This window comes from Manis javanica, chromosome 10 (assembly GCF_040802235.1).
Source record: "Manis javanica isolate MJ-LG chromosome 10, MJ_LKY, whole genome shotgun sequence".
NCBI lineage: Eukaryota > Metazoa > Chordata > Mammalia > Pholidota > Manidae > Manis > Manis javanica.
In genome coordinates, this window is record NC_133165.1 from 106,571,560 (window position 1) to 106,594,110 (window position 22,551).

The 22,551-nt window shown below is 47.0% G+C and overlaps 1 protein-coding gene across 3 annotated transcripts in view; it reads right to left on the reverse strand.

The window, feature by feature from the left end:
• LARGE1 (LARGE xylosyl- and glucuronyltransferase 1) overlaps positions 1-22,551 on the reverse strand; it is a 500,680-nt gene that overhangs the window by 350,256 nt on the left and 127,873 nt on the right. For 2 of the 3 annotated variants that reach the window (XM_073213795.1, XM_073213796.1), the window contains exon 2: positions 15,719-15,906. The exons of the other annotated variant lie outside the window; for it this stretch is intronic. In XM_073213795.1, the coding sequence (XP_073069896.1) occupies positions 15,719-15,824 (106 nt within the window). In that variant the 5' untranslated portion in view covers positions 15,825-15,906. The remainder of the gene's footprint in view (positions 1-15,718; positions 15,907-22,551) is intronic. 3 annotated transcript variants of the gene reach the window in all.

Consider the following 22,551-nt stretch of genomic DNA (forward strand, 5'->3'; position numbering starts at 1 on the left):
TGGACACAGAGGTTGGAATGAGGGGATGGCTGGATTTGAAGATGGAAAAAGGGACCAAGAGCTAAGGAATGCTGGCAGCCTCTAGAACCTGAAAAAGGAAAGAGACAGATGCCCCCAGAGCCTCCAGAAGGAACCAGCTCTGCTGACACCTTGACTTTAACCCAGCAGGGCTGATTTTGGGGAATACATCTGTGTTATTTAAAGCCAGTATGGCTGTGGCCATGTTACAGCAACAAGAGGAAATTAATACACGCAGCCATGCCGAAACTCCAAACTTCCAAGGTCTTCTCCCTCCTTCTGAAAAGAATCCAAACTTCCAGTGGCCTGCGCATGCCGCGTCTGCCCCAAGCCCCAACTCCATCTCGGGCCATGCAATCTCTTGCTCATTCCACTCTGATACCGTGGCCTCCACCAGCTTTTCCCAAACACCAAGCCCTCTCCAGCTTGACCTGCAACCCTTGTTCTCTTTCCTGGGATGTTCTCCCCACACAGGTCACTCATCCAAGTCCCTCCCAACCGCCCCACCCAAAAGGGCACGTCCTAGTTGCCATCAGCACACCGACCGCCACTTTTGTTTTCGAATCTGTAAACTCACTTCTTCCTCTGTTCCCCTGCAGGCTGGGAGCTCCATGAGGACTGGGTGTTTCCAGAGCCCCCACTCCTGTGCCTGGGATGTAGGTCCTCAGTGATTTTCTCCTCAATGAATAAGTGGACGAGGCAGTAGGGAAGTCTATCAAGACTGCAGATCCTGGTTTTAAATGCCTGGCCAAGGCAGACGGATCCCACAGGGAAGGAGACGGCATGGAGGGCTGGAAGGAAAGGCTTCCGGGGAGGTGCTGGGAGAGCGGAGGCCTGAGCTCACGCTCAGAAACTGCTCTGAACCATGCAGCGGGGCGCAAAATACTCTTCCGTAGGGCAGGTGCCTTCGCCTTCTACCTTACAGAGCTCAACTGTACTCAGGGGGAGGAGGCATTTTATCTTGCTTCTAGATTTTTCTGTGGACCAAAAGTAGTTTGTTTCCAAACATCTTCCCTACTTCTAGAAAATGGAAAGGACTCGATATTATGAATATGAATATTATAAACTGGGAGTGAAATCCTGTCTGTCCTTGGCCAAGCCGACTGCCCTTAACACACCTCACGGTTTTCCTCACGGCTATTTCATCTCATCTCCGTCATGCCTCTCCGAGGTGGTCAGGGCCGATGTGATCACTCCCGTTCTCCAGGTGAGGACACAGAGTCCTCGGTGTGCCACATGGCTATTAGGTGATCAGGTCCATTCTAGGCACTGATGACTTGAACGAGTTAGGCAAGATATTCAGCTTCCCTGGGGTCTTGCTTTTCTCTAAGAGAAACGTAAGTCTGGCCAAGCTTGACTCACAGAGCTGTTGTGGAGATGCAGGGAGAAAGCGTGCTCACTGCTTACCGGCCAAGTGACCCTGAGCAACCCACCGGAGTACTTCCCTGTTCTCATTTTGAATTTTCCATTAGGCAGCGCAGGCCACAAGTCCAGTCCAACTGCATGTAAATTATCACTTGGTTTTATATGTATGGGCAGCAATTATGCACCAAGAGGATTTTTAATACTATTATTTTAGTTGCAAGTACAGATCTGAAGTTTATTGATAAAAGACCTCATCAGAAATGAAATAAAACACAGAGCTGCAATTTACTGAGAGCCCAGTATGTGTCGGTTGCCCACATAAGTCATCACAATCAGACCTCTGAATAAATCTGTACTAAAGAGACTATTGTTCCCATTTGTAGGTGAGGAAAAGGAGGCTTAGGACAGATAAGAGGCATGTCCATGGTCACGTGTCTGCTACGTGGCAGACAGGTTTCAGATCAGGCAGATCTTCATGACTGCAAAGCCCATATCCCTTCCACTCCGACCTGCTGTCCTCACTCTGAGCAGGTGCTCCTGACAGGCGCTGGCAGCACACATGGGGTCTTCCAATTTCCCTCTTGCCCAGGCTGACTCACTCCTCTATGTCCTCCCAGATGACAAAATGCTCTCTCCTGCATCCCCAGTACATGCTCCCTAGCCTTTCAGAACTTAGCTCCAGGACCACGTTCCCCAGAAGCCCTTTCCTGACCTCTGGTCCATGCGGGGCCTCCGTGCATTCCGCACTGTGTTCTCAGAGCACCAGCAGGCCAGTCTGACTCAGCATTTCTGTGCCACTTGGTCTATGAAAGGCAACAATGACAGGACTACCTGAAAGCCACACTGTGCAAAGTCAATGCAAGCGCTTCAGACAGTCCACGAGGCCAGTGCTAGCCCGCAGTAAGTTTCATTCTCCTACAGTAAGGGCGGCAGATGGAAGGAACTGCCTCAAAGCCTGAAGGAGCCCAGCAATTTCACCCAGGAACCGAACAAGTGAATAAGTGGAGAAAATGGGCAATTCAAGGGTCTCTGATTACAACCTGTCATCAAAGCAACTGGGAAGTGACACAGCGATTATCTGTGGCAGAGGAGTGGACCAAATGGAAAAGCAAACTCCTTTCTGTTGATCAGAGAGCCATCTGGGCAGGACTCTCCATTAAGAGACTGGTGAGAGTGAAATACAGAAATTGTGTAAATACTTGCCCTCAGAGATCCTCACTTACCCCCCCTTTCACACCACTCCCCTTGGAGTATTTACTCAAACCATGAAATTAAACTGTGGGTGAGAGGTTCTTCTCTCTCCTGACCTGCCTCACTCACTGCCCCTCAAAACAGGCTCCCTGTGCGGCACAAAGAGGGGCCTACCTGCACTTCCCAAAGCTGATGTGAAGAGTTCCAGAGCCCAAACTGCCCCAAGTCTCTCTGTAGCAAACCAGGCACAGGCGCTGGGAAGCAAGCATCTCAGGTGTGGCTTCTGGGAGGGGGAAGGTGAGGGCCCAGTTATCTGTCCTGCTTCGAAGGGACTAACCCTTATCTGTCCCTACAGCTGGATTCAGCCATCAACAGAGCAGAGACAACCCGCAGATAGGCCCAGGAGGCAAGCTAGGAAAACCCACAGTTTGAAAAGTAAGAAGTTTAACACAACTGACTCCCCAGCCCCTTAGCCCTGGGAAGTTTTGATGGAGTACATTTTACAAGTTTATGTGAAGTTATTCATGCAGGAAATGGCCAAACTTTCCTAATCTCCACAGAAAACAAAACGGGGGAGGGGCCTTACATAGAAAGTGAAAGGTCTAGAATCATGTCAGTTTCTAGGTGAACAGATCCTCTGAGAGTTCTTGGCTTAACCTACCACCTGAGCTAAATCTGAGCTCTACTACTTGTTAGCTCTGAAAGCTCATGCAAATTCTGAACTTCACTGTGCCTCGGTTCCCTCATCTGTAAAATGGGAATGCCAATACCTACTTTATGGGGCAGTTCTGAGAGACAAATGAATTATTACAAGTCAAGGACTTAAATGCTCCATAAAGAGCAGCTGTTATCTCTAGCACCTCCGACACTGATTGAGCATCTACTCTATTCCAGGTATTATGGCCAAGACTAAGAATTCAGAGACAACTCCAGAAAGGCAAGGGCTCCCCATCTGAAGGGTGTAGAAATTAGGGTGAATATTCATTATAACAACAACAATTTATCCAGCACTCATTCTGTCCCAGGCACTGTTCTAAGCAATGCACACCATTATTTTAGCCTGGGCACCAACTCTGCAAGGGTGGTAAGTTATGTAAGTAAGGTGCAATTTCACATCAGAAGTGATTAACAGAAGCACAAACAATATACTAGTGGAAGATAACGTCTCCCTCAGGAACCTGGTATGAGGACTAAGGTTTAAATGTCAAAGACATAAAGTATAATAGCCAGGCTGTTGTGTAGCACAAACAGCAAGCACTCAATCAATGCTGTCATAACCAACAAGACCATTATTAAATCCAAGTCCTGGAGCCCAGGAACTGAGGAGAGGAGCTGAGAGGCAGGCTTCACCTTATTCAGGTCAAATCCCCCAAATCTGCCAGAAGACAAGGATCACAAATTCAGTTACCTTCCCAAATTTGCCAGAAGATAAGGAGGCACTTACTAAAAATACAGACACCAGGGCATCTCCCTGCAGAATCCCATTTAGCAGATCTGGGCCAAGGCCCTGGAAATGTATTTTTCCTAAGTGTCCCAGGGTAGGCTGGGAGTCTAAATGTTCAACAAATGCTCAGGTGGTTCTTATCATCCACAATTCTGGAACTGGAGGTCTAGGTGACCTCCTTATAGGCAGGAGGAGGAACTCTGTTTCCTTTTAGGTTAGCAGCAAAAGGCAAGTCCAGATCGTGAGGAATCAGCTTCCCCAGGAGGAGAGGAAGATGCGGAAGAAGTAGTCAGAGCACAGGTACCAAGACTCACTCCTCAAGGCCTGTGTGGGGGCCCCTGACTCCATCCACCACACTCTCTCCTCCTTTCCTCTCCACCGTCCCCAATTCTATTTGCTGTTCTACAAAGGCACCACACACTCTCCACTTTCTGCTCTTCCCTCTGCCTGAAATGCTTTTCCTCCCAAGCTGCACCTGGCCCTTCACTGATCAGAGAGGCCTCTCCAGACTACCTTACTGAAAGGGCGCTTTCTCCTCCCCACTCCCCACCCAGCCCCGCCCCCTACACTATCATGTCACCATAACTTTTCTGGTGACATCTATCACACTCAGCAGAGTACGAGTGTATCTGTTAACTGTCTGTAGGGAAAATGGAAGTTCCTATGGCCAGGATCCTCACCTGACCCTACACTACTTGATGTAACTGGCCTACTACTACTGTTTCCACACTGTAGGCAATGAGCTATCATTGACTAAGTCACTATATAAAGATCTCCGCCCGGTGCTCTGGGCTGAGGCAGAGACGGCGGTGGATTACAGACCTGCAGACTGCTGGGTGCAGACTGACCCTAGTGCTTGACCTGCCACTGTGAGAATAAAGCCAAGTATAAACCCTTTTACCCCAGGAATATTCCGTTGTCATTTCTCAGTCTCACTGAATCCACAGTGAACTTGCCTGGGGCTGAAACCCTTAGTTAAGACATCATCTCTTTCCCACCACCAGCAAGTGAGCTTCATGAGAAGAGGGGACATGATCATATGATTCAAAACTCTAGCCTCGGTGTTCTAGAATAGTGCCTGTGTTTGTTGAGTGAATGAATGACCTTGGAGGATCCACCTAATGGCTCTGAAGGTCAGTTACCTCATCTCTGAAATAAAACACACCTCCTCCCTAAGGAGTTATGGGGGTTATTTAAATGAATATGAAAAAGCTCCTGTTCAACAGCACCACGCTATGTAATTATAATTCTTATCTACTGGTGCAATGGGCAGCTTCCTGCCTGGGACATCGCTGCAAGCTTCAACTCCCAGCCCTGGCTGTGCCCCATCAGGAGAATTCAGGGACCGGTAGGTGATGGGGCATGGAGTGCCCTCTGCTGGAGCAAAAGTGACAAACATCCATTACCTAAAGGTCCCACCCAAGAAAGAGAAGGAATCTTGCATCTCGGGTTCCTCCTATCAATGTTGTTAGACATCCAACTCCTTAAGCAAGTTTCTGCTTCCGAGAGCATTCAGCATATAAAACACAGCTAAACACAAAATGACCCTAAGTCTGCTCTATGCCAGGTGCAATGGACTCCCTTTCATCTGCACAAAAGCCCTGTTCACTTGAGAGCAGCAGCCCCCAATTTGGAAGAAGCCGATCTGGGCTCAGAAAGGTTAAATTTCTCAGCATTTACAGGGCGGGTTGGCGTTACAAAGTGTGCCAACTCAGCCACAGCCCCATCAGACGAATCTTGCTACAGAAGTGATTCAACTACATCCGCACATGGCCTTTCCTCTTCGCTTCTCCATATCTTCTCTCAACATGTCACCTATGGGAAGAAATTCCACCAAGCACAGCCCCTGGGTCCACAATCAGCTGCAGGTGCACTGTGACCATAGCTATGGGGGGTCTCAGTCCTAAAGGGAGTGCTTCAAACAGAGGAGAGAGAAGAGCAACCGGGACCGTCATCTTTTGTTTCATCTTTACTAAAAATGATAATGAGGAAACGGTAATAAGTAAATCAAGTAGTGACACAGACCGTCTGGGTGGTGGCTCCAAGGACAGCACTGACTGAGGCTGTGAGCTTAGATTAGTCCCATGCTTCTAGACCAGTATCCTCAGTGGGCCTTATTTATACCAGCTGAGTGATCTTCGGCCTCTCTTCCAGAACGATCTTTCAACACTTTCGGAAGGGGAAGAAATGATCATGTATTGTACAACTGCCACTGAAGAGCAGGTACTTTATTTAGCCTGTATGACACATGAATGAGCTTACATATCATGTTCCCCTTGTCATGGAGAAGAAACTGTCCTTCGGTGATGTAACTTGTCCACTGTCGCTCTGATTTCCATAGTGTCACCTGTCATTTAGGGACATGTTCTCCCCACCATCAGCCCCTGTCCTAGAAAAAGTCCTGTATAGTATTGAAAGATTTTATTTATTTCGATGGTAAGCCTGCCTAGATGATTCCTAATGTCCATTCCCGCTCTTAATTGTATGAGTCTGGCAGAACCAAAATGCAAATTGCATCACGGTACTAATCGAATTTTCGGCTTCTATAGGCTTTCAATCATCCTGCTAGCCATAGGGTACAGTTTGCTTTCTCACCCAAGGGGCCACTTTTCCCTTATCTCAGAGTTTGTCTTGTCCTTGTCTGAAATTTGAGCATACGGACTTTCAAATGTCATCTAGCAGTTGTTTCTATCTGTAAGTTGTTGGGAGAGAGTGGTGCGCGGGGCAAGGACTGGGTCTGCATGCGGCTCCCTTACTCACTGGTTGAGTGAGTTCAACATCCCTGAGGCCCTGTCTCCTCATCTATAAAATGGGACAAGTGTGAAGTTATCTGGAAGAACCAATGAGGTAATGTATGTAAAAACCCCCAGCCTGGCACATAGCAGAGAGTAAGCTTAAAAGCTCAAACTCATGTGTCCCTGAGGCAGATGGGGACAATAAGGGACAGAAGCCAATACCAGAAGCCCTTCCTTCTCCATCCAGCTCTGAGCAGAGCCAACAGTGCACGAATGACACAGGGGTCGACATGAAAGGGTAGGGGCTGTGACAAACCGGAGCATTCACGCACTGTGCAAGGGACAGCTCCTGTTTGGGTCCCACCAGTGGCTGCCAGGAGGAAATGGCGATCTAGTTTCTAGACCTCGCCACTGTGTTAAGGAAAGCCAGAAATCATGACTTTTACAGGCAAACACAGAATTTTTAACTGTTATTAATCAGTTCAAAAATGGTGAAAGCAGTGGGCAGACTAAATCCAACCCACCTATGGGCCAGATGCCCTTTAATTGCAGCCAATTTCTGTTTAACAAGTGATAAATGGAAGCTATGGCTAACACTTCCATTATGATTTCACTTTAAATAGGACATGCCCTTTTTGTTCCTCAAATAAAAGTTTTCTTTCTTTTCCAGGCACAAGGGTTTTATGAAGATGCATGTTTGTTGACTAACGCCAATGGGAATATTAATCCAATGTGGTTTAGTGTCCATATTAAGAAATAACATCGCTTTAGCATTATTTGGAGCTGTGTCACCACCATTCTGGTAGGAATACTGGTCTTGTTTCATATTGGTAAGAAGATTCTTTCACAATTACGGTTTTACGAGCAAATTTCTGACCTTGAAGTCAGTGCTGTGATCAGACACTCACAGGGGGAATACGTGTCCAAATGGTGAGGCATATCGGGAAGGAAAAAAGAAAGTGTGGTTAAATAGAGGTGTTAAACATCTATCCCAAAAGACAAATTTCATGCTTAAAAAGCATTTGAATTTCAAAATTAAACACTGACATAGATTCAGAAATCCCAAAGGTTAATAAAATTCTTCTCATTAAAAAGAATGCAAGCTCACAAAATCTCTTCAAATTCAGGTACTTAACAAGATCTGCACAGATTTTTAAAATAGCACGTACAGAACAGTGAACAAATCATAACTGAAGAATTTGATGAATTGCCACCAAGTGATGACATTTGTATAATCACCACATGGGTTAAAAAGTAGACAAAATGGTTCCGAGCACGCCAGTCCGCCTCTGGCTCTGTTCCGGTCTCATCTCTATCCCACATTCATTTGTGCTTGTCTTTGTATTTATGTAATTGGAATCATTTAGTATGTGTTCTTGTATATCTGCCTTCTTTTGGGCAGTACAGTCTGGGAGTGTATTCATTTTCACTGCTCTATAGTACATCCCCATATAAAGAAGCTACACTGTGTGTTTATTTTACTGTGAGGACATTTCTGCAGTTTCCTGTTTGACACTATTACAAATAATGCTGATGTGAACATTCTTGTACACATTCTTTGTGCATATGTGTGTACACTTCTCCCTGGTATATAACTAGGGACAGAACTGCTGGGCCACAGGGGCTGTCCTGGTTTGGGTGTTAACCGAACAGTATTCTAAAGTAGCTATGCAAATAGCTTTTACTTAAAATTAATAGACCTACTTAACCATCGGGTCTCTGAATGACATCCCCCCTCCTTTTACTAAACTGGTATCTCAAAAAATAACTAACATCACTTTAAGACCAAGAATCCCAAAGAGAAGAAGTTCGAGGACTTTTTCAGAAAACTTATCATCGATTATGATCTGAACACTTAGTATAGAGGAAGTATTATGGTCTAAAAAACCTCCACCACCACCCGAATACAATGGCTTTTTCATGAGTCCTGCTGGATATTTACATATCAAAGTAAAATTAAAGACTCCAAAACTCCTACAGCAGTGTAAGATGCCCACATAAGGATGGCACAACACACCTGTGCTTTGTCCCTAAAGAATAACAGGATGGAGGGGATGCGGGAGAAGGGTGGCCGGGAGTTTGGGGGATCAAATAACATCCTCCAAATGTGTCCACATCCTAATTCCTACAACCTGTGACTATGTGACCTTACATTGCAAAGAGGACTTCGCGGGTGTGATTAAGTTAAGGGTTTTGAGATGGGATGATTCTTCTGGATTATCCAGGTGGGCTCATGGACTCGCAGGGTCCTTGTAAGAGGGAGGCAGGAGGGTCACAGTCAGAGAAGGTGCTGGAACAACAGAAGCAGCAGAGATCTATTTGCTACACGTCTAACCTTGGAGATGGAGAAGGAGACATAAGCCAAGGAAAGCAGGCAGTTTCTAGAAGCTAAAGAAAAGCCCCCAGTAGCCAGCCCTGCCAAGATCTTGGCTTTAGTCCAGTGAGACCAATTTTAAATCCCTGACCTCTAGAACAGTTTGTGGTGATTTGTTAAGCAGCCATGGGAAACTAACGCAAGTGCTGCTGGGATTACTAGAAGCCAGGTTTCCTAATACCTGGTCCAAGGCTCCTGCCATGAGCTCTTCCAGGAGATGCAGCCAAATGATTCATCAGTCATTTTCTCTACCCCAGCAGGACCACGCACATTATTTTAAGTTTGAAAGCTGGATATAAAGAAAAGTAAAGGTCACCTTTGCAGCCATCTCACAACCAAATAAAATTATGACAGCTTTTCACCTGCCCTCTCAGATTCCAGGACCTGAAGGGACGCTTCTTGGTCCAAGGGGAGAGCCACAGAAATGCAGCCCCACTGTGCCCTGCGGCTTGGGCACCACACACAGTCACTCACTCCCACATTCTCATCCCTCACAGGCTTCTGCTTCAGCTCAGCACTAACAGCTGTTAAGCACCAGCTAGAAAAGCCCTTTGTTTCTGATTTTTTTTAAAAAGACAAGAAAACTTCTATATTACACCTTTCATTTCACTTTGCATTCAGCATCCAGTGTTCTTATATCCCATAATACCTTCATTAAGTGATACATTTGGGGCATTGGCAGGAAGGCAAAATGGCTCGGCTGCCATCAAAGTTGCCATGCAGCCTAGCTGCAGGGGACACTGAAATCTTCAGCAAATTATTCACTAGCACCTTGCACAGCCTGAATTCACAAACCTGCCAGCATGGTCTCTGGGCTGAGGGCAGGGTGGGGGAGTGGATACAAGGCTGGGAAGCCAGTTGTGTTTGAACAAAGTCTACTTGGATAAATGGCCCCATTCCCCTACTGCTCATGGGCGCCGTGTTCCCCCATGACAATAAAGCAAAGGAAATGCTTCAACTTACAGCTCTGTGGCTCTGTGGTTTCTCACCTTGACTCTTCAAAACGACCAAATGTCAGGACCCCATTTCTTATGTTGAAATTTACGGTGACAACTCTTAAACCGTTCATTTCAGGAGGCATTTGCATTGATAAGAACAGTACGAACAGTGAACTGAGGCCTCAAGAATGACAAAACGTGGGTGCGGGCTGAAATCAGTTCATAAATTAATATCCTGTGCTTTGCCTGTTCGAGAACCAGTTTTAAACATTCAGGACTCTGCATCCTCTGAAGACATCTGCTTCTCCATCACACCCGCGCCCCCTCTGGCCTGCCTCCCCGGCAACGGGGAGCTGCTGCACGGAGCTGCTGCACGGAGCTGGTTATAAATTATCACAGGGCAGCATGTGTGAACAATTTTCTGAATGGCTGAAATGCACGCTTTCACCACACGCCGATACTTCAATGACAGCTGAACAGCATCTCCTTGATGGGAAAAAAAAGAACCAAGCCCACAAACCTCCAATGCGCACAAGAAGAGGTGATTCTGATGGAAAATCACAGGCACGGTCTAAATTCAAATGGAAGCGTGCTTAAGCAGAATTACTGAAGTCCCAAAATTAACATCACAATCAGAAGGCAGCTGAGGCTTCTGCAGCCATATCCTGAGGTCTCAAAATCACAGCTGCTCAGAGTACCGGGAGGAGCACAGACCTACCGAGACTCCAGCCTCCCTCAATATCCAGCATCCTTTCCAGTCAGCATTTACGAAGGACCCATGAAGAGCGATGCTCAAACTCTGGGTATGTAAAGATGAATACAACAGTCCCTTGTGTCAAGGAACTCACAGGCAAGTGGTTAGAAAGACACCTAAGCAAGCAAATAGTGCTGTCACAGGAGTTCCCACATGGGACCGGACATGGAGAATGACACCGAATATGGGCATTGAAGGTGCTGGCTGGGAGGAAGAAGGGTCATGGAGGAAGAAAACTGCAGAGTGTGCAGAAGGAACAAAGCAAAAATCAAGAAGCAGGAACAGAAGTTTTCTCAGGGTGTTCAATGAGGCACTCACCTGAGTGGGGACAGAAATTGTAAGCTAAGGGGAGAAGCCTTAGACCCCAGAGCCATGCTGAGGAGTCAGAAGCTAATCCAGGAGGCCATGGGGACAGCTGTCAGCACTCAGAGCCAGAGAGCACATTTCTTCGCTCATTCATTCATTCAACAAACAGTTCTCCTGGCAAGGTAGTAGGTGCCCGAGATGGAAGGATGAAGCGAAGAGAGCCACTCCCTTCCTTCCTAGTGCTTGTGATCTGTGTTTAAGGCAGGCAGTTATAAAAGCGAAAACAACAGTGTCGTGAGTGTGAAGAAGGGGGAAGTACAAGGAGCTGGGGGCAGGTAGCAGGGGAAGTCAGCCTCCCAAAGGGTGAGCTCGGGCTGGGGGACCTAAGCCAGCCCAGCAAAGAAGGGAGGGAAGGACGAACGGGCAATGGCATCCCAGGGAGAAGGAGTGGCATGTGAGAAGACCAGCCTCTGAAGGAAGTCAGCATGGCTGAGACCAGACGGCTGGTGGGTGATGGGGCAGAGGCGCCGTGACCCAGTGTAGCTCCAGCAGATGGAGACGTGCAAGGGCACAGGCTGTGCATCCGTCCTGGTCACAAAGGATGAGCAGGAAGGGCTGGCCAGGCCAGCGGGGGTGGGAGTGGGGTGGGGGGTGTGGACAAGATGCAGCTCTAAGAGGCCAGGATCAGAGTCAATGGGAGGTGGCAACCAAGCCATGGATGGAATGAAAACGCCAAAGCTCAGAGCCGGAAGGATGGCATCTGGGAAAGCTGAGACTGGAGAAGGGTGGATCGGGGAAGAAACGAAGCCAGGAGGAGAGGAACTTGGGCATTAAAGTTCAGCAGACACATGCCCTGATTAGCACCCTTATCCACGGTCTCGTGGCCTTTGACAAACAGCTCGGGGAATGGGGCCCTCATGACTCCCCCAGGAGGGGGCTCCAGTTCCTAGCAGATCTAACTGCAGAACAGGCATTCTTCTCACGCTGGGAAAAACGTCCGCTGCCCTGCAGTACTGATGCATTGATCCCAGATCCACACACAGGAGCCAATCACAATAAACCTCTTATTCTCTCTTCCCATCATATTTCCACTAATTGGAGATGAACTTGGTCATTTCCAGTTCATTCACACTAGATGCTTAGAACCCCAATAGGTGAGCCTAATTTTTACAATGTTACTTCACAAAGGAGGAGCTGAAGGTCTAGAACGAGGAGTGATGGTCCCAAATCCCCCAGCTACTCTGGCTGAGCTGACTTTAGACCTGAGACCCCCCCCCCCATTGCCACCCAGCGCTCTCTCAGTATACTGTGCTATGTGTAATTTAACTCCAGAACCTTACGTTAAGAGCATGCTTTTGAGAGAGAGTTCTAGGCTCTGCATTCAGGAAAATGTGAAATTAAACAATTGAAAGATAAATAAACCCACACAAAGTATGAACAGCACTTCCAGGAATGCAGGCAGCAACTCTGTGTCTTATTTATGGCTCCACCGGCCTTGAAACAGAAAACTCGAGGGGGGTCAATAAATGGATTGCAAGGTTGTTACATTTAACTACAAAGAAAAAATGTGTCCAAGGCCCTTGTGGAAGTGCTTGTAATGTCTGCAGCAAGTGGCAGGAGCTGCAAGGAGGTAGTGTTTGTCTCCTGATAAATCCTTAGCCTTTTCTACAGTCTCAGGATCTCTGGGTGAGGACAGGTCAGCCAGATCATCTTGTTCAATTGCTCCTGAGGCCTGACTTCCCCCACCACACTGCACGATTTGCACACCTCTAATGGCAAGTATTTCACTGCCTCTGGGGGCAGCTCATTCCAGTCCTGGACAGAGTGATCCTTATGGTGATGAGCTTGGTACCTGGCTCCCTGCCACATCCCTCCAAAGATGCAGTGGCCATCAGAGTAATCTCAGTCTCCTTCAGGAGACAGCCCTTTGCCTGTTTACTGAAGCAGATCGTGTAAACCTGGAGCCTCTGCCTCTCCAGGGAAATGGCCTCAATTCTTTCCACTATTTCCTATGTAACAAGGTTTTAATTGGCACTGTCATTCACCTAGATTTTCCTAAATGTGCTGACTTGTCTAGATTGTTCTCAAACTGTAACGTCCAGAAGTAAAGGCAGCGGCCCTGCTGTGGACTAATTGATACCCAGTAAAAAGATATCTGCCCCCTTTATCATTCGAGCTAGAATACTCCTGTTAATATGCCCACATCACCCAGCCCCTATTTAATGCAGCCTGTGACTTGGTCCCAAGGGTCGATGTGATTGTCAAGCATCACCACCTTCAGTCTGTGCAGGTCACCTCAGAGTAGTGTTTTCTCAATCCTCCCAGTTCCCAGCCTAAGAGAACCATTCAAAGCCAAAGAGCACATTGACTCAGTTGGCCAGGGCTGGGCCAGGTAACAGGATTCTGGAAAGCACCTTCCAGTTGACATTAACCCACCATTAAGCACAGCCAGTTATGAATTCTCCATAACACAGGTCAACTTCAGTCTCTCCTCTTTGGGAAATGGTACCATTTACCCCCACTCTCACTCCATGTGTTTCAGAGAACTCTTCTCTACCTTATGACCAGAAATGGGCACAGGGCTCAGAGCCGCCCTTGGTCTCCAGACCTCGAGTGACCAGAGGCAATCCAATCAGAGGAAATACTGGGAACTGGGGAGGAAAAACTCCCCTTTTTACAGGGACTGGCGAGGACAAACTGTAAGGTAAAGCTTCCTATGGGAGAAAAAGAAGTAAAGAAACCACAGCAGAGCAAAGTAGAGCAAAGGGAAGTACAGAGACTGAGCTACAAAAATAGCATTTGAGCCCCTGGATGCAGCCCTGCCTGAAGCCCATCTGACAGCTTAACTTACTTGTTTCGTTAACCCCCAAAGTTCCTTTTTACCAAAACCAGCTGCTTTCTGTCAATGAGCACAAAGCAAAATTCCACAACTTCCCTCACACCCAGAAAGGCCAAGTGACATCTTATCAAACCCCTTGCCAAAGTCTACTACCTCAATGAACCCCAATCACAGCACTATAGTTAAGAACTCAGTTCTGGAGTCCAGTCATCCAGGCCCCACCTTGACCGCTGTGGGGCCATGGACAGATCACTGAAGCTACCTGTCTCCCTGTCCTCATCTGCAAAGGATTATTATGGAGAAAGAGTTAATACATGTAAAGTCTTTACAACAATGCCTGTCACACTGAAGTGCTCAAAATACAGTAGTGTATATTGCCATTATCATTACTGTTTTTATTGTTATAGTAAGATTATTATTACTATCTGGTTATACCATCAGAGTCAATGTTTAATGTGTTAGACCTGTACTAGCACCAGGTGCCCTCGGGACTTCTTTTATAAGGGCTCATCCCTCAGAGAATGTTTCCTTGTATCCCTTCTAGGATCAACTCCAGCTCACTTTGTTCTCTAGGATCCCTTTGCCAAAAATTAGCCCTCTACAGCCATGGAATAATTCACCCGTCTAGCTGCTTAGATGAAAGCCCCTCCCCTCTAGGGATGCACGGGGCAGGGAAGTGACAAGTGTGTGACACTGGCCCCTTCCCCGCTATTCAGGTACACAGTGCCACCTCGTTTATATTCAGTCTAGCTAACTTGGCAAATCTCAGAAAGTGAAGTGGAACTCCTAATTAAAAGGTAGCCTTAAGCTGTCGATAAAATTATGCGCAAAGGAAATGTTTCAAAACACAGTAGCGACTTCCTTGAAACAGATTTTCATTTGAGATAATTTTTTTTAACTCATGTATGGGGGTATATGAGAGTGTGCTCTCAACGCTGTCATTCCTTCCTCTCTGAAGCCTAGAAAACCATCTTTGATACACAGAACATCACACTGCATTTGAAATTGCTGGCTGGAAGAATGAAGGGTCTCATCTTTTCTCCTGATTTCTGGAAATGGCAGGGATTGGCGTTTGCTTTATTTGTTTGGGGAGGGCGGTTCCTTGTTTGCATTCCTGTCCTGGGCCCATCGCTGTGACTGATCATCTTTCACTCTGAGCCCAGTCAGGTAACTCCAAGCCTCCCACAGCACCGGGACTTGCCTCCTCAGAACACACACCACCATGTGCAGCCGTCGTGTGTAATCTGTCTGTCTCCTCGGCTATACTGAGAAGGTCCAGATCTGTTATCCCTGTGTTCCCAGCACCTGGCTTAGCATAGATGTTAACAGAAGCAGCAACAATAACAACGAAATGCTGACTGGATGAATAAAGGAATGAATAGGTGGAAGAATGAAGGGAACTCCTGGCTCCATGAATAGCTAAGTAATCCCTCCAGGTCTCAACTGATTCCTCATCACGGACGCAGTGACTTATTCACGTAGCTGGCATTTGACATTTGTGTGGCAGTGCCCCCCCATGCCACTGCATCCAGGTGAAAGTTATTTTGCTCTTGTTTTTATCTTTCTGCTCCTCACATTACTGACTCCCTCCAGCTACCTGGGTAAGCCTAGGCAAGTCTCTTCCTGTGACCGGACACCAATATTCTATTGTCCAAAATAATGACAAGGTGGGATTGAGCGACTTCGAGGGTCCTCCTTGGACTGATCTCTTTCTTCCCTCCTTCCCTCTCACGCTAGGAAATCTGCCTTCTTACCTTCAAAGCTCCCAGCAAACAGGTAAAGCCAGGTGATGGCTGGAATGCAGAGAAGCGTCAGTGAGGCAGCCAGGAATTTCCGTCTCCCTCTGCAGATTCCCAGCATCCTCTCCGAAGTGGCAATCCCTAATCCCAGCGCCGTTTTTCTGCCAGGAGCATGGAGTCCTCAGCCTCCCTCATAATACTTTCTGAAAGGAAGAGCAAAGAGGAAGGGCTGAGTTCTTAGCACCGTAGAGGATGCAAATTGCAGAAGAGAAATACCCTGTAGATGCTGAAACATGTGACTCATGGCCGATCTCCTGCTAACCTTGTCTCCCAAGAGATGCTGCCGCAGTCTTGCAGTCTATCAAAACCAAGACTGCTCTTTAAAAAAACAAAGAATGATAAAAAACCATCTCTCTCCTTCTCTCCCTCCAACGTGTGCACCTGTTAGCCCGAACTAACACACTTATTAAAGGAGCGCATAGTTAGCACCTTGTATGTCCCAAGCACTAAACAACGAGAATAATGGTTAGGAGGGCCCAACATCAAACATCCATGGGAACTCCAAAAATGATGACTGGGACTTGCAAGGACCTTTGTGGAAGAATACGTGAAGTTGCTGACCGATATGTATGTGCTCAGGGAGGCAGAACTGTTCCCGTGATCCAGGCAGTGAGGACAGCCGCAGGTGCATGGACTGACCACACGCAAAGGGAGGGAGTGGACAGGCCACAACCGCCTGGGCAGGAGACTACCTCTCAGCCACTGCCCCAGGCCTAGAAGCTCACCCAGCACTGTCTCAAGAGCTTGTACCTTCATTTGGAAGGTGTCCAGCAAAGCACAGAAACGTCAAAACATCCCAGAATGCAGAGAATAGAGATGACCTACGGCCAGCGTGCAGAGAGACAGAGCCACACAGAAACTGGCTGAGATGCAGTAAAAGAAGTGGGGAAGGGTCAAAACAGAAGGAGGAGAGGGTTCATGATCGCTCACCTGAGTACTAAACCAGGAAGTCAAGTGACTTGGGAAGGAATGAAAATCCCAACAGACCATGCAATCTCACCTCCACTCACCTCCTAAGAGGTGCCACACTGGCTCAGTTGGAGGAGAAACCCATGTGGAGCCTCCCAAGAAGAGCAGGGCCTCCCACTGCAGAGCAGACAGCTAACAGCTCCAGATTCCCGACGACTGGATGTCCATTAAATAGCTGGTTGGGTATCGCCATGGGTGTTCCCACAGTGTGTCCTCGCCTCTAATGAAACCTTAAACCCCATGGGATGATGGTCTAGTTGAACTGTCTCCCTTGCCTACCAGCCTCAGGGTTTCCAGAAGCCAGGCACCCTGTCAGATTCACCCCGCATTCCCTAAGACTAAGCATGCTGCCCATCACCCGTCGGTGCCTGATAACTGCCCGCTGAATGAATAAATGGAATCATATTCCAACCAGAGGCGACCCTCTCAAGCTTCAGGAGTTTGTGTTCAGCAAGATGCTGGCAATAAACACCTAATGGAGCCGATCTCAACTGTCAACGCCAGGCCGTCTTCTGCAACCGCACTGACACGATTTTCTAAATGACCCTCTTTGGAAACAGATAAAAGACCACAGGGCTGGAGGGTGTGGACTAGAAAGTAAAGCTGAAAAAGCAAACTCCCTTTAAACTAAGAATGTTGACATGAGAAAAGTCCCCCTGGGGAAGTTTTTCACTCTGAAGCATAGGAAGCCAGCCCTACATGCAAAGCGCCATCGCCAAGGGTGAGAATCACCGAGACTTGGGATCTCTTAGGAAGAGGGAGCATTCGGGGCACAGGGCTGCACAGTCAGACAGACTGGATTCAAGTCCAGGTGTCACACTCCACTACCAGTGACTTGGTGAGTCCCCTACTGCCTGGGAAACTCTCTTTTGTTCCCCTACTTTTTGTTTTGTTTTCTTTTTATTATTTGTTTTATTCTGCAAGGGTCATTGTGAGGTGTCAATGAGGGAGTCCTCGAATACGTGGCTAGCAAAGATGGACGGCACCCATGGCAGGGGCACCCCCTCTTCCTGAGAGCTAGAGAGCAGCTTTGCTGAGGTTTGTACCTCTTCCCACACCCCTTGTTCTCCCTTAGGATTTGGTAGAAAATACATCCCAACAAATGGGGTGACTGAAACGTGAAGCGCCTTACCGATTCAATTCTCCTTCAGGAGGCACCACACCATGTCAATCGCTTTTCTGTGCAGTTCATTTGTGGTACTGACAGTGGAGACAAGCAGCAGCAATTAGCACTTACTATGTGTCAAGCACTTCTTTGTTTTTTACTTGTTTAATTCCCCAAATAACCTATGAGGTAGACACTGGTTTTACATTTCCCTCTTTTGGATGAGAAAACTAAGGCCTAGAAAGAAAAACTGGCCAAAGGTTACACACACCTACAGCAGAGACCTCAGGCTCTCCTCTCCCTGAGTAATTGATTCTAACAACCTTTGCCAGAGAGCATTTTCATTCTGATCGAACCTAAATCTTTCATATTGAATCTTATTATTTTCTTCCCCAAGGTCAAATATATCACCACTATTTGCTCCCATTCCAAAATATATATATATATGTATATGTAATTGGAAAGCTGTAGATGAATTTAGACATTAGAGGAAAGTAGGAATATATATGGAGCTGAACTCATGGGCATTAATATTTAAATAACATTTTTAAGACATTTAAAAACACTTATTTCCTTCCTTCCCTCTCTCCATCTGCAGAAGTTAATTTCAACTGGCACAATTTGTACAAAGTTTTAAAACAGAGTCTAGGGGTGTTTGCATTTCATGATAACACTGGCATCTGAAACTAAACCCAGCAGATAAAAAATAGTCCTTCATAGATTTGACTTTTAAATGGCACCTCTGTGGACTAAAAACACATTTTAAAGAAAAATCTCAATTTACATCAGAAGTTACTCCAGGAAGCCAATATAGGAATCAACAACACAAGATGAAGAAAGGGAAGAAGAAACTGGAGGTGGGTTGGAAATTACACCCCTAATATGTGCAAACTTTTGTTGCCTAACTAGGAAAACCAGTCTCTCACCTGCTCTTGGTGAAAGGGAGACTGCCCCACCTGTGGGTGTCTAGGACTCATCCCCGAACGCCTCTCCCTCAAATCCAGCATCCAAATCCTGGGCCAGGCTGGTCAATTTCTCCTCCTAAGCATCTACTCCATCTGTCTTCTCCCATCTGTCTTAACCAATGAAATCCACATTTATGAAGAACATTGCATGAGTCAGAAAAATTACCGTGATCTGTTAAGCGACAAAGGCAGATTTAAAACTAAGCATGAAACATGACTACAAGTATCCTTTGGTGCAATGTAATAAATCGCATATGCACGTGTAAATGCCGACATGACTACAGATAAGAAAAAAAGTATAAGAGTTATCACTGAGTATAGGATATGGGTACTTTCAATATATACAAATGTATCTTTTTCCTAAATTTTTTTTACCAGGAGTACACATTGCTTTTATAATTTGAAAATATTTAAAAGCTTGAATCGCCCTATATTGTGATGCTGCTTGCAATTCAAAATATCTCAGCACAGATAGGATCGTATGTATATTTTACTTTGCTTTAGATGCTGGGTGCAGTGAGGTAACGTCTGTAGGATTCTAATTGGCAATATGCCCTCTAGGGGTGGCTGGTTATCATTCAAAAGACTAGTCAGAATCCTACATTCTAAACGCATGCTCCAGCCATCTCTGATCAACCCCCAAGGCTGGCTTTTAATCAGCATCATGGACATAAGAAATTATTTTTCATGGGTGTTCAAGATGTGTGGATTGTCTCGAAACATTGCACATGAAGAGAGAATAATTTTACTAAGGAACCTTCCCCCCAGAAAATGTCCAAGGAACCCAACAGCCAGAGAGCCCTTCAGCACCACTCAGGATCCCAAGCTGACCCTACAGACATACAAGAGTTAGAACATGTAACATTCCAACTAGAAGACTGGCTGAACCCTGCCACTTGCACATTGTTGCCCAGTCTCCACTAAGCCATTCTTGCAAGGTGCTGTCCCAGAACCTAAGGGAGCAAAGAGCTTATAATACAGGTCCTACAGCCAACAGAGCCTCAACAGGTGCTGGCTTTGTTATTATTATTTGTATTATTGCTAGGATTATATCCCCATCTCATGCCTTTACCCAAGCCATCCTCACATGACACCCCGAATAACCTGCAATGTTGCTGCTGGACCTCCAGAGGAATTTCAAGTCCTTACTGCTTCTGGGGAGCCTCTCTAGCAAGCCCAGACCTGGAGGTGCCCCTTCTGCTCCTTTCTAAAGGCCAGTAGCACACTTCTCATCACTGAATTGTCTTCTAGTCATTTCCTGTGCATCAATCTCTCTTCATTAAACTACAACTCCTTAAGGGCAAAGAACCCAGGTCTTCTAGTGCTGTGTCTAAGACAAAAGTACACATTTAGCCTTCTTGGTCCAAAGTGTGGTCCCTGAACCAGCTGAGAGCTTGGGAGAAATGCAGAATCTCAGGCCCCAACCCAGCCACAATGAATCAGTGTGTGCATATTTAATAAGCTCATAGGTGATCCGAGTGCACAGTACTGATAGAGAGGCCTGTACTAAACCACTTAGTAAACACCTGGTTAACAATCAAAGCTGGTCCTCTCACCCTTACCCCTGAAGGGACTGGTCAGGGCACCAGGGAGAACCGTGCACATCCTGGACTTCACTGATTGCATGTTTATCAAAGTTTTTTGACAGATGGAAGCAGGGCTTCTAGAAGCACCTTTTTCTAATTAAACAAAAGCATCTTGTACACTGGAGGTGGCTCTGATGACCCACCCTGACCTCCTATCAAAAATACTTCTCCTGTATATGAATAATGACTGAACAGCACCAACACCATCCATCACCATACCTACCCTGCAAAAGGGAAAACTGAGACCAGAGAGGTTAAGGACACTGATTTAGGTGTTGGAAACGCTGGAGCTCAAATTCCAGTGTTTCCTGGAGAAACAGAAAGTCAGTTCCTTGCTCCAGGGTGCGCAACTGACGGCCAGTCTGTACCTCCCCATACAGAGCATAATGCCTCAAGGGCCATCGCTGTGTGCTGCTAGCACATTATCTGGCACATAGCAGGTGATCAAGAAATACTTACTGAATGGATCCGTGACTGAGTATCTCAGGTCACAGGCAGCCAGAAGCCACCCTGGATATTTATTATCATACAAACGCCTGTCCTACAAGCTCCAACCCACTCCTTCCTCCCAAACCACATGGAATCCCGTGGAACTTCCACCATGCGATCAGCAAATTCCTCTTCACCCTCGGCTTCCTCTGGCCCTATTCCACTCCCTGCTCTCTGTGAAAGTACAGCTGTCCCCTGGATCACTGACCTCTGCAAGGAAGAGCCTTCCCCTACTCTCGCAGGGCACGTACCTAAGGGCCCGGAAGTGGGTCTCATCCTCCTGGCTTCCACTGTCTGTACATCTCACTGCCGCTCCTCTGAAGACCCTGTTCCTCCGTGGCTCATCTGTGTTCTCTCTGTCCTTGTCACTGGTCCTTCCTCTCGTTCTTTGAAGATTTTAGTTCCCACAACAGATTATTTTCTACCACTCCACCTCAGTTCCATGATGAAAATGGCTGATTTGAAACGTTTGCCACTGTGCAGGCCCAGGTTCACATTCTAGAACTTGGTGTCTTCAGCAGCAGTACCACCTCTGTAGCCTCCAGTGTCCACTCCGGCCCCACCCAGCCCCGTTAGCCTTCCCAGGCCGCCACCACACCCTGTTCACTGTCATCATGGACCCCATCCACGGGCTTTACCACTACCATCCAGGTCCAGATTTTATTTCTGTCTTCTCTTACTCAGCATAGATGCCATGGTTCATGCCATGACCTCCCTCTGCAAGTGGGCACACCTCTCTTTCTAATTGCCCTCCTTGTTTCCAATTGAACAAGCCGGGGAAAATCCAGTGATGCAGGTGAACACAACCATCCTTGCCCTGCACAGCTTCACTTGGGAAGCCACATGCCGGAGTAGGGCATTGACTGCACTGTCAGGCAAGCAGATCTGCTCCCTGCGGTCATGTCCGACCTCAAACGGGTGGTTCACTGCTGAGAGGTGCTACTGCCTTTCCCTAGCAACTCTTTCCTATTCTCTCGGGTATTTATTGCCTACATTCCTTTTCTCCTCAAACCTCCTCTTTCCTGAATGGTAAATTCCAGGGGTGTTCTAGGATTCAGTGAGTGACCCCCTTTTTTCCTCTCCCAGGTGAGACACCCATTCCGACGTCTCATGAGACAGTCCCCAGGCTGATGAGTCCCTCGTGTGCATCTCCAGCTCTGTCCTCTCCTGTGACCTCCAGTCATATGCACAACGATCTTCCTCTACTAGTGGGTGTCAGACCTCAAGTCTGATTCCCCCCTCCAAGCCCACTCCTCTCCAGATCTTTTCCCTGCCCTGAAAGGGCACCATCACCTACTCCACTGCTCAAGCCAGACACCCGGGAGGCATTCTCCCTTCCTCACTCACCCTCTCATCTTGTCAAAGCTGGCCATCCTCAAATCCTGCCATTTTTACCTATAAAACATGTATTCTTTCCAATAATGTCTACTTCTCCCCAGTTTTACTGCCACTATAGGAATCCAAGCTACCACTGTACCTATTACACGAGCCTCCTAACTCAGATCACCCTGGAAATCATTCAAGGCCCTCCCACCCCCTAAAATAATCCCAAACATTTTGTCACGTCTATAAGGATCCATGTGGCTTGACCTCTGTCTGTCTGTTGGGCCTCATCTCAGGCCACTCTCCATTTAACTCTGCTCCACTTCAGACTCTTCTGGAATATGCCTCAGG